The 12,382-nt window shown below is 41.7% G+C and overlaps 1 protein-coding gene across 1 annotated transcript in view; it reads left to right on the forward strand.

Moving 5' to 3' along the window:
* HSD17B3 (hydroxysteroid (17-beta) dehydrogenase 3) overlaps positions 1–12,382 on the forward strand; it is a 55,730-nt gene that overhangs the window by 16,997 nt on the left and 26,351 nt on the right. The window contains exons 3-4 of the mRNA XM_010836017.1: positions 9,522–9,597; positions 11,331–11,438. Of these exons, the coding sequence (XP_010834319.1) occupies positions 9,522–9,597; positions 11,331–11,438 (184 nt within the window). The remainder of the gene's footprint in view (positions 1–9,521; positions 9,598–11,330; positions 11,439–12,382) is intronic.

Genomic DNA, 12,382 nt, shown 5'->3' on the forward strand with positions numbered 1-12,382 from the left:
CTCTCGGTCTTGTTTTTGCTGACTGCATGAAGCGTTTCCATCTTTGGCTGCAAAGAATATAATCAATCTGATTTTGGTGTTGACCATCTGTTGATGTCCATGTGTAGAGTCTTCTCTTGTGTTGTTGGAAGAGGATGTTTGCTCTGACCAGTGCATTCTCTTGGCAAAACTCTATTAGCCTTTTCCCTGCTTCATTCTGTATTCCAAGGCCAAATTTGCCTGCTAATCCAGGTATTTCTTGACTTCCTACTTTTGCATTCCAGTCCCCTATAATGAAAAGGACATCTTTTTTGGGTGTTAGCTCTAGAAGGTCTTGTAGGTCTTCATAGAATGTTTTTGTTTTTAATTCAAAGAAGTGTAAGGAAGAAAAGAGAAAAAAGGTCGTTATCTCTTTGCCCAGATAATTCCTATTAAAGATAAAGTAATACAGGTATAAAATTAGAAAACTCAAGCAGCACAGAAAGGCGTAGAACGAGAAATAAAGAACTCTCCTCACTCCTGCCCTTACCTGGCCCTTCTCTGTACAGGTCACCAGCGTTCACAATATCTTGAGGTTCCTTTCAGGAAAGGTAAAGGAAAACCATGGCTATATCCATACTTACATGTTGATATGGAGGTTGATAGTACAGAGTAATTTCAGCATAACAATCCAGAGACTTTCCTGAGTGGCGAGTGGCTCTGTCTAGTTCCTTCTGTCTTGCCTCTTCATCTATCCTGTAAGCCTCTGTGCTACTCTTCAAGATTGGAGCTGGGTCATAAGCATGTCTGTGTCCTGGAGCCCATTGACAGTACTCAGTCCTGTAACCAGAAGAAAGACCAGGAGTGTCATCTAGTCACATACCTGGGAAGAAGAGGGGGGCAAGTTTTACTGGCCCCCTAGCAGTCTCTTAGCAGAAATTACACCTATATGTTTACCTTTTTTCCACATGAACACAAATGGGATCCTGTGTCCCACAACCATAAACCCTTGTTTAAACTTTGCTTGTTCATTTAATAATGTAACAGGGAGATCTTGCCATAGCAAAGGCAAACAGATGGCCTTCATTCCTTTTAATCATTTCAGGTTATCCTATCCCAGCAATGTACTATGTTTCTTTTATTGGGATGGGCTTGTCTTTTATTTTTGTATTTGCAATAATGTTTCAAGACACATCTTTGAAAATAAACCTACATATATCCAAGAATACATCCCTATCAGAAAGATTGCTGGATCAATGGGTGTGTGCACTCAAGTACTGGATATGAGTGCCAGATTGTCCTCTATACTATTGAACCAATTTTAACTGACCCTCTACTACTATAAATTTTAATATTTATATACATATAATATATTTAATATATATTTAAACATTATAAGATTTACTTTTCATCACTCTAAATACGTAAACATGCATTCTTGGCTATTAATGTGCACAGAGTGCTAGAAGCAAAATATATGACTAAAGATTGTCTGGTTAATTTCTTCATACCTGGGCAGTTCTAGTGCCACCCCCCAACATCTGGGATGATAAAAATGCTACAAGCTCCAGTGTGTCAGACAAGCTGTTAGAATTCTTCTCAGGATAGTGATCCCGGCAGATACAGGTAATGGCACAGGGTTGCCTCTTCGATTAAAATCCCTTGGCTCAGCCCAACCCAAGAAAAACAACTGCTTTTCTCTATTCTTGAATATTATCCTACATGTATTGGCAATATATGATGGTGTCTTATGCTGTTTCAGCAAGGAATTTCTTCTTCCTAATGTCTAAATTATTCTAGTCTAAATTACTCCAGCTGCACTGTAAGCGTATTTGCTTTCATCTTGCCTTAAATGAAAGCAGCAGCTTTTAATTATCTTTATATTTTCTTGGCTTCCTTTCTCTGTTCCTGTGTGGCTTGACTTCAACCCTATAATTTCTGATTCAGGCTTTGAATATCCTAAATTCACTGTATGTTGAATAGTGTGCAATTATGTTGTGGCTGTGTTCATGTGTGTGTGTGTGGAAGGAGGTGTACCAGACAAGAATGTATATAATGAATAAGCAAAAGTCGCTCAGTTGTGTCTGACTCTTTGTGACCCCATGGACTGTAGCTTGCCAGGCTCCTCAGTCCATGGAATTCTCCAGGCAAGAATACTGGGGTGGGTGGGTTGCCATTTCCTTCTTCATATAATGTCTGAATGTGATTACAAAAATAAAAATTAAAATGAGTGCAGTATCCCTTATCACCGAGCTTAAGAAATACAGCCTCCCCAGTTCCCTTGAAGCTTGTCATACAGGCACATGTCATGCCTTTGTGTTTCCCCTCCCTCACCCCCATAGATGTAACACTATCATGAACATTGTGTTAATAATTCCCTTACTCTAAAAAAGTTCTGTAGCATGTGTGTGTCTCCCAGTACATTTGGCTGCATTACTTAATTTGAACTTAATGTAAATTGATTCATATGTCTTTTGGAATCTGTTTCTGCTTCTGATCAATACTGTGCTTTTTGAAATTCATTCATGCTTGTGTGTGTAGAACTTGGTTCATTCATTTTCAGTATTGTATGGTATTCCATTATATAAATTGACCCAATTTAGTTATTCATAATAATTTAATTCACAATGGCCACATAAGATATTGATGTCTGGAACAGCTAAGTGTCCCCCAATTCCGTATTCTTCCATTGTATAAAGGTGTAGCTGGAAGGCAGCTATCCAGCCAGGGAATTTCCCAGACTCCCTTACATCTAGCTGGAGTTTTGTGACATTTGGCCAGTGAAATCAAGTAGAAACGATGTGTGTCACTTGGTCAAGGAGGTTAAGGGAAGAGTTGTGTCTTCTCCACCCTCTTTCAATCCTCTCACTGGCTGGATGTCAACAGCCAGGGCAACCTTGGAAACCTAAAGTTAAAGGTGGCAATGCCTTTCTCAGTTGTGGGTCCTAAAGAATTATGTGTAATAGAATCTGTTATATAAGATAAAAACCAAACTGCATTGTGTGAAGCCACTGAAATTTTGGAGTTATTTGTTATAGAAGCTTAAGTTATCCTAACTAATGCAAACTAACAAGAAATGCCCAAGATTTTTATGAAGAAACTTCTAAAAGTTTTAGAAGAATGCAGAAGATCTGAATAAATAGCATGTTATGGACGAGATAACTGATTTCTAAAAAGATATAACGTTCTCCTTCAGTTCAGTTCAGTTCCGTCACTCAGTTGTGTCCGAGCTTTGCGACCCCATGAATTGCAGCACACCAGTCCTCCCTGTCCATCACCAACTCCCAGAGTTCACCCAAACTCATGTCTATCGGGTCGGTGATGCATCCAGCCATCTCATCCTCTGTCGTCCCCTTCTCCTCCTGCCCCCAATCCCTCCCAGCATCAGAGTCTTTTCAAATGAGTCAACTCTTCGCATGAGGTGGCCAAAGTATTGGAGTTTCAGCTTCAGTATCAGTCCTTCCGATGAACACCCAGGACTGATCTCCTTTAGGATCAACTGGTTGGATCTCCTTGCAGTTCAAGGGACTCTCAAGAGTCTTCTCCAACACCACAGTTCAAAAGCATCAATTCTTCGGTGCTCAGCTTTCTTCACAGTCCAACTCTCACATCCATACATGACCACTGGAAAAACCATAGCCTTGACTAGACGGACCTTTGTTGGCAAAGTAATGTCTCTGCTTTTGAATATGCTATCTAGGTTGGTCATAACTTTCCTTCCAAGGAGTAAGCGTCTTTTAATTTCATGGCTGCAATCACCATCTAATTTCAATATAATACATAAAAAATACAATTTTATCATTTACTTGGTAAATTAAACAAAGAAGAAAACACAATAACATTTTGAAAGAAAATAACAAATAGTAGAGACTTCCTCTGGAGGAGGCAATGGCACCCCACTCCAGCACTCTTGCCTGGAAAATCCCATGGAAGGAGGAGCCTGGTGGGCTGTAGTCCATGGGGTCGCTAAGAGTCGGGCACGACTGAGCGACTTCACTTTCAGTTTTCACTTTCGTACATTGGAGAAGGAAATGGCAATCCACTTCCTTGATATCAGACACCAGATATCAAAGCCTATTATAAGATGGTCAGAAGTGACACTGACATAGGAAGTAAGAAACAGTCCAGTGCAACAGAACAAACAGGTCAAAGACAGACCCACATACATATGAGAACTGGGCATACAACTAAGTATTTCAAATCAGGAAAAAAATGGATGAATAGAAAAATGTTGCCAAGACAATTAGCCACCCATTTTGAAAAAAAATAATACTGGATGATTTCAACCTCACACTATTCTCACAAAATAAAAAACAGCAACAAAAATCAACAAACTACAAAGGGTTATAAGAAAATGTATTTATATCCTTAAGATTAGGCAAATAATTAATACCAAGAATATATAAAAATAAAACTCCTACAAATTGATAAGAAAATGAAAACTGAAAGAGTAGAATGGGCAAAAGGTATGTTCTGGTTATATCTAGACAAACCTGTAATTCAAAAAGATAAATGTACGCCTATGTTCATAGCAGTGCTATTCACAATACCCAATGCATGGAAGCAACCTAAATGTCCATTGACAGATGAACGGATAAAGAAGATGTGTGCATACACACAGTGGAATACTATTCAGCCAGAAAAAGAACTAGATAATGCCATTTGCAGCAACATAGATGCAACTAGAGATTATCATACCAAGTGAAGTAAGTCAATATGACATAAATGAAACTATCTACGAAACACAACAGGCTGGACGTTGGCAAGGGGGAGAGGATTAGAAAGGGATGCACTAGGAGGTTGGGGTTAGCAGATATTAGCTTTTATATAGAGAGTGGATAAACAAGAAGGTCCCACTGTATAGTACAGAGAGCTACATTCAGTGTTCTCTGATGTGTACCACATCTTCCTTATCCATTCCTCTGTTGATGGGGACATACGCAACAGAATATTACTCAACTATAAAACGGAATGAAATAATGCCATTTGCAGCAACATGGATGAACCTAGAAATTGTCATACTGAGTGAAGTCAGACAGAAAGACAAATATCGTATGATATCGATTATATGCGGAATCTAGAAGAAATGGTACACACGAACTTATTTACGAAACAGAAATAGTGTCACAGTTGTAGAAAACAAACTTATGGTTACAAGGGGAGATTGGGATTGACATATACACAATAATATATATAAAATCAAGAACTAATAAGAACCTGCTATATTGCACAGGGAAGTCTACTTAACACTCTGTCATGACCTATATGGGAAAAGAATCTAAAAAAGGAATGGATAACTCATTCACTCTGCTGTACAGCAGAAACTAACACAACATCGTAAATCAACTATACCCCAATAAAAATTAAAAATATAAACACAGTGGGAAAATTTTTCAAAAAAGGTGCACTTAAAGGTTCATTGATGATGGGCGAATAAACAAAATGTGATATAGGCATATAACACAGTACTTTTGAGCCTTGAAAAGGAAGGAAATTCTGACATACTCTACAATGTGGATGAATCTTGATGACATGCTTAGTAAAATAAACCAGTCACAAAAAGAGAAAAACAAATAAAATATTCTGTGATAAACCATAATGGAAAATAACATTTAAAAAGGAATGTATATATATATATAACTGAATAACTTCATTGTACAGGAGAAATTCCCTGGAGAAGGACATGGCAACCCACTCCAGTATTCTTGCCTGGGAAATCCCATGGACAGAGAAGCCTGGTGGGCAACAGTCCATAAGGTCGCAAAGAGTCAGACACGACTGAAGTGACTTAGCACATACACATAGAATGCCACTTATAAAGTGTGAAAAAAAGAAACCCCACAAAACAAACTTCTATTTCTGTATGTACGCATGGGAACATGTATATGGAGAAAGTTAGAGAGGAGGATCAACAGCAAACTAAAGATAGCAGGAGCCCACCTTCGGACTCATGAAGTGCCAGGAGCACCATGGAGGCCGGCAGGGCTAGAACTACTGCATGAAAGAAAGTGAAAGTGAAAGTCATTCAGTAGTGTCTGACTCTTTGTGACCTCATGGAGTATACAGTCCATGGCATTCTCCAGGCCAGAGACTGGTGTGGGTAGCTGTTCCATTCTCCAGGGGATCTTCCCAACCCAGTGGTCGAACCCAGGTCTCCCACATTGCAGGCAGATTTTTATCAACTGAGCCACCAGGGAAGCCCAAGAATACTGGAGTGAGTAGCCTATCCTTTCTCCAGTGGATCGTCCCAATCCAGGAATCGAACCAGGGTCTCCTGCATTGCAGGTGGATTCTTTACCAGCTGAGCTACCAGGGAAGCTCCAGTGAAGCATCCATAATGAGGTAACACTTGGTTCTTGGGAAGGTGGAGAACAAGTTCCAAGACCACGAGCACCATGAACTCAAACCCAGTTAGATTGCATCTGTTGAATTGAAACCTTTCTTTTAACTTGTTGATGAGCTGCTCCATGTCACACTTGAGGAGGTCGCTGCTGGTCTTGGTGCAGAGCCTGCAGTTCTGCTTGTTGAGCTCACCCTGCAAGACCAACTTCTCCAAGTACAGGTAGACATGGACACCGTCATGGCTCCAAACCACACTTCCTGGACAGGTTCTGCATTTCTGGTTTTAAAGTTCTAATTTTGCTTAGCGTTAGCTCGATGTGCAGGGACTTCTCTGGGAAAGTTTTGCTCATGTCCTTCTTGAGGTTGGGGGGCTTCACGTACCCTATCACTGTGGTGATGTAGCAGATGGACATGAAGACAGCACTCGCGCTTGCCACAGGGCCCAAGAGTCATCCAGGAGGTTGGGGTTGTACTACAGGGCATCCCCGAGTTGTCCCCTAGATCTGAGCCGGCAGAGTGAGGGGACGCTGGACCAGGGCTGTCTGTCTTGACTGTGACTAGGGTGTTGGTGGAGTACAGGAACTTGACGTAAGGCACAACCTCTCCATTTGCCCCCAACTGGAAGACTGTCTCAGAAGAGCCACTGGAGGGATGCGTCTGCTCCTGGCTGCCCACCCTCAGGTCACTGACCCGCAGCCTTCTCTGTAGGGTGGGCCTGAGAAGGCTGCACACTGGGACCGCTTGGCACAGATCAGCGCAGTCCTGTGGTTCTTGGAGTCATACTGCCTTATGTCCTTGATGAAGTGAGTCTCCTCCATGCCTTTGGGTCTGGGGATCTAGATATGTTTGGTTCTTTGAAAGAGGCACATCCCACTGCGTCTTTCGAGGGCAGGCCACACTCAGCCTGCCTGTCCAGGCTCTGGCCCAGTCTGAGGGCTGAGCAGGCCCTGGGGTCTCAAGGCCCTGCCAGGGGGTTCCAGCAGCAGATGGCTGCAGCAGGGGCAGCAGGTGCTTCTTGCTGCGCAGGCCCAGACTCTGGGGCTGCCCGTCGAGGGGAGAAGATTGCAGCCTGGTTGCATCTCCAGTCCCCTTGCTTCTTCAGCACCTGCTGGGTGGCCCTGGCAGCATGGCTGGGTATGGGCCTGGAATGAGCAGGGTGCTGCACATGCTTTGGCCACTGCCCTCAGAGATTGTTAACTGGATGGTTTTGGTGGGAATTGTGTTGTTTGTTTGTTTGTTTGATGTCTTCCTAGGTGATTCTGAGACCACAGGCTTGAATACTGGCTATTGGAGACTATATGGTAAAGTCCTCAATTCAGCTTAAGTGTTTTAATAGTATAACTTGTTAAAATTTGGCATAGTGTTTGCTTTGGCAGCACACACGCTAACACTGAGCGATGCAGAGAAGATTAGCATGGGCCCTGTGCAAGGATGACTGGCAAATTTGTGAAACATTCCATATAGTTGTTAGGACGGCAAATTTTATGTCGTGTGTATTTTACCAAGGTTTAAAATTGTAACAGTTTTGTTTAATTAAAAACATTAAGAAGGATTTCAGTTCATTGAGCCGTGTCTCCATAGTCTGAGCTTGGGTTGGAAAAGAATTTCCAGACAGTATTTCAGAAAGGAGTGAGTTTGTTAAGAACAAAGAGTAGAGATAATGAAGGTGCTGCAAGCACAGAGGGCTGACCTCCTAACAGACCAGGGGAGAGTCCACAGGAAGCTATTAGATCAGTGGATTGGCTCAAGGGAGAGCCCACAGAAGTAATAGATACTTCTGAACAGATAGTTCTGAATGAATTGATACTTCTGAATAGATAGTTCTGAGTGAATAGATACTTCTGAATAGATAGTGAGGGAGGCTGCAAATACACCAGGCCGACTTCCTGACAGACCAGGGAAAGATGACTCTTCATGGGTTAGTAGCCAATTTTTGGAGCCTCAAGACAAAGAAAATTCTTGCTGGAAGGGTAGCATTAAGTGAATTATTAGGGCACTATAGGGTGAGCAGCGGGGTGGGCATTTTTGCCTAATACGCGGTCAGGAACTGGCCAACAAGGATCGGGGGCTTTTGGCAGCGGTTACAAAGGGGCTCAGTCATTTCTGGAAATGACCTTGGTTCTGGGCTCTGCCTCTGTGGCCTTCGTGTGCAGCCTTGCACCTGTGGGCTTGAGATAGGACTCCGTAAGTCCTTTGTCACTAACTCAGATGTTGTCTGTTTCTCTCCAGATGAACGTTGGTTTTCCCATTTTTCTTCAGGCAAAACTCTGTGTTTTCTCACCTGTAGCATTTTTACGTGTGAGGAGTCTGGGCCTGTCTGTGGCCGCCCAGCACACGTGTCCTCTGGGCCATATTAACGTACGCTGCTTCTGCACATTGTTGCTCTGCCCCTGTGAGTCGAGGCACTGTCCATTCTGAAGAGAGTTCCTTGTGATCTCAGGAGAACATCCATTTACTCTCCAGTTCCCTATTTCATTTTCCAGCCTGTTGGGAGCCAGAGAGCAGAAAGAGAGGGCTCAGGTCCATGACTGTGCCTGAGTGAGGAGAACCACAAAAGAACGTCCTTGTGAATAGAAGCCAGCTCAAAAGTTGCTGCAGAATTTTTTTTAAATTATAGGTTGCTGCCCTAGACCTTGTTACATAAATTATAGTATAAAATCCTCCAGATTCTGAATTCCAACACACATCTGACCATAAATGCTTCAGGTAGAGGGCATTCAGATTGTGGATCTGTACAGAAAAGCACTTAGAATAATAGTTCCTGGCATGTAATGTGTGCTCAGTTGCTTCCGTCTTGTCCGACTCTTTGAGACCCTGTGGTCTGTAGCCCTCCAGGCTCCTCTGTCCGTGGGATTCTCCAGGCAAGAATACTCGAGTAGGTTGCCATGTCCTGCTCCAGGGCATCTTCCCAACTCAGGGACTGAACCTGCGTCTCCTGCGTTGTATAGGTAGGTGGATTCTTACTGCTGACCACGAGGGAAGCCCTGGTGTATAATAAACGTACACAAAGAAACTACTGGTATTACGTCACGTTCAGCCTGGCCCAGTGTGGCTGTTTTACTTAGCCTAGAAGCCATTGTCACATTGTGCACATTTAAACTTAGGAAGATCAAGCATATCACCCTATGACCAAATGGGTGGTGCTCCAACTCACTTTAATATAACAAGCCTTCCTTGTCTGCTTATCATCTCTGTTTTGGCTTTCCCATCCCTGCCTTCAGTTAGCAAGACAGGGATTCAATGTCGTGCTTATCAGCCGGACACTGGAAAAACTACAGGCCATTGCTGCGGAGATTGGTGAGTGACTCCAAGAAATAAGGGAGATGTTTGTGGAGCCCACTAGCCAGGTCTGCTCACATGCTGCCTGCAGAGGCATCTGTCAGCATCCCTACATTTGCTCTCTGGTGCCTGGGGTGCAAGCCTCCTTTGGGGAGCCCAGTTTACAAAGTTAAGTGCAGGACATAAGTGGCTTGAGCTCACTTTAGTTCATCAGTGATTCTTTGGGCTTCAACCCCACAAATAGGTCCACTCCTTTCTTGTGTCTAGGGTCCGTCTCTAGAATCAGATCCCCTCATCCAGAGGCCTCAGCTGTCTGAATGCTTCAGTTACTTCCTTGAAAAGCAGGGACTTCCTTCCCTATGTCTGTGCTGTGCTCCTTGCAGAGGGATGAGAGACAATGCTCACTACTAATCGTTAGATTAAAAAAAAAAAGATTTGATTCAGGGCTGCTATGTATGGTGTGAGGGTTGTCACTATACAACCCTAAGAGGTAGGATTTATATTATAATATTTTATTTTGATGATCCACTCTGAAGTGTTTTTAGTCAATAATGATCATCATATCTCCTTCTGAGCATTTGAATTTGAATAATTAACTATTAACTTAGTGATTAATAAACTCAATGCAAAGGAATGAGTCTTTAACTATGAAGACTCATGAAGACCATAGCAGGCTGTCTGCGGACAGTCTTATTTCCCTGGGACAAATTTGAGTAAGAGAAGACCGTGGGGGAGTATGTGTCTGAACACTCACAATGAGGAGGCTCAGTGCCCTTGAACCAGTGAATTCTGCTTTTGTTCTCTGACTGGATATCTGAAATAACTTTGACCAGGACTAGGACGTTCTTGGTATTTTCCTTACTGTGCACTTTTTATTGTCTTTTTGAAAAACAAGTAGTGTCTTTGAATTGTCCCCAGGCTATGCCTTAAGATCACTTGCCCCAGAAATATTGGGTCTAACTCCAAAGCTGAGTGGGCAGCAGCTAGTGAAATCTGCCTGCAGTTTTTATATCTAAGAAAAAGCTCCAGCAGAAGGCAAGTCCACAGAGACCACTGGAAAGATTGAACTTGGAGGGAGCAGAGTGTGGGTGCCCTTGGTCAAGCTAGTAAGCTTCTTAGAGCCTTAATTTCCTCCTCCAGAAAGTGGAGACAATGCCTACTTCATTCTTGAGAATATTAAAAAAATATACTGTGCGTGTAAATGTTTTGTAAATGCTAAAGTGTTGGACAAACGCGAAGGGTTTCTGAGTGTACGTGAAGAGGACCGGATACTCACTGAGCACAAGGCTCACACTTTGCTCTAACAGTCTTCAGCCCACGGGTCTGAAACTTGAGCATGCACCACAGTCACCCCCAGTGCGTGTGAAAACAGATCACCAGGCCCACTCCCAGGGTTTCCTGGTTCAGCAGGTCTGGGTGGAGCCTGAGATTTTATTTCTAACAAGTTACCAGTGATGCTGATGCTGTGGTCTGCAGGCCTTGCTTTGAGAACTATTGTATTAAATCTGTTATAATGCCTTTACTTGTCACTGCAGTGACTCTTAGAATCACACAGAAACCATCATTCACAAATCCTTTAACACATTCCAGCATTTATCTGAGGCTATTTCTTGTTTCTAATTAAGATGATGGGCTTGTGTTCTTAAGTGTCTGTTCTGTTCAGGTAATACTCAGGGAATATTAGGGGAATAAGGACAAGAGGGGGATTTAGACACCTGTTCATTGAAAAATAACTATTGTCTCTCATGCAGAGCTGACGATAGGAAGTACTGTGAAGATAATACAAGCAGATTTTGCCAAAGATGACATCTATGACTATATTAAAGAAAAACTTAAAGGCTTAGAAATTGGAATTTTAGGTAAGTAAATTGCAATAATGCAAAGCTTGTCGAAATAAGTCAGTGAAATAATGATCTTAGTGAGACTTGATTATTCAGTAGTAGCTTAAATTTAACCCATGACTGTAAGCTGTAGCATTAAACCAAATATTAAAGTTCAGTTCTACAAAAGGCATTACTGGATTAACTAATTTGTATATGGTTTTGGAATGTAGCAAACCTACATAATTTCAATCTTCCCAACCATATTTCCTAGCATTAAAATATTTTTCTTTTGCTGAAGGTTGACATTTGATAGGAAGAAGGAAACTTTGGTGTAATGGAATTAGTTTAGTAAACAAACATTGCCGTGATTGATTCATGAAGTAGTGAGTCAGTATGGTTATTTGAAGATAGTTTCTCATCTGGGAAATAAGAGCCAGTTTTTTTTCTGTGATAATTTATAGATGATCTGTTTTGTGATCGCATACACAGTACAATGTATTGTAGAGAGAAGGAGGATTTGATTTTCAAAATAATTACATGTTTACTAATAATAATGTAAAATGTACTCTAGGAAAACTAGAAAGAGCAGATGAACACATAGAAGAATTATGAGTTCCTTAAAATCTTTAGCAGCCTGAGATGGCATCTTGGTACATATCTTTCCAGATACATACATGCATATTTTCAAAATGAGGATTAAACTTACATACGGTTTTGCAACATTTAAAAAAATTATACATTACAAATGTTCTCCCAGGTTTTTAAAACTCTGAGCAGTCATAGTTTTGAATGACTGCATTGCATCCCACCATATGGCTGTACCATGGTTCATTTTATCTGCATTATATTATTGGACCACAATTTTTTCCCTTCCAGTTTCCTCACTGTTATTGAATTATGTTGCAGAGAACAGCCTTTTATATAATCTTTTTGTACATGCTTTCTTGGAAAACTTCTCAAGAGAAGAATTTCTGGGTTGA

Source organism: Bison bison, unplaced genomic scaffold, assembly GCF_000754665.1.
Source record: "Bison bison bison isolate TAMUID 2011002044 unplaced genomic scaffold, Bison_UMD1.0 scf7180017864057, whole genome shotgun sequence".
Lineage (NCBI taxonomy): Eukaryota > Metazoa > Chordata > Mammalia > Artiodactyla > Bovidae > Bison > Bison bison.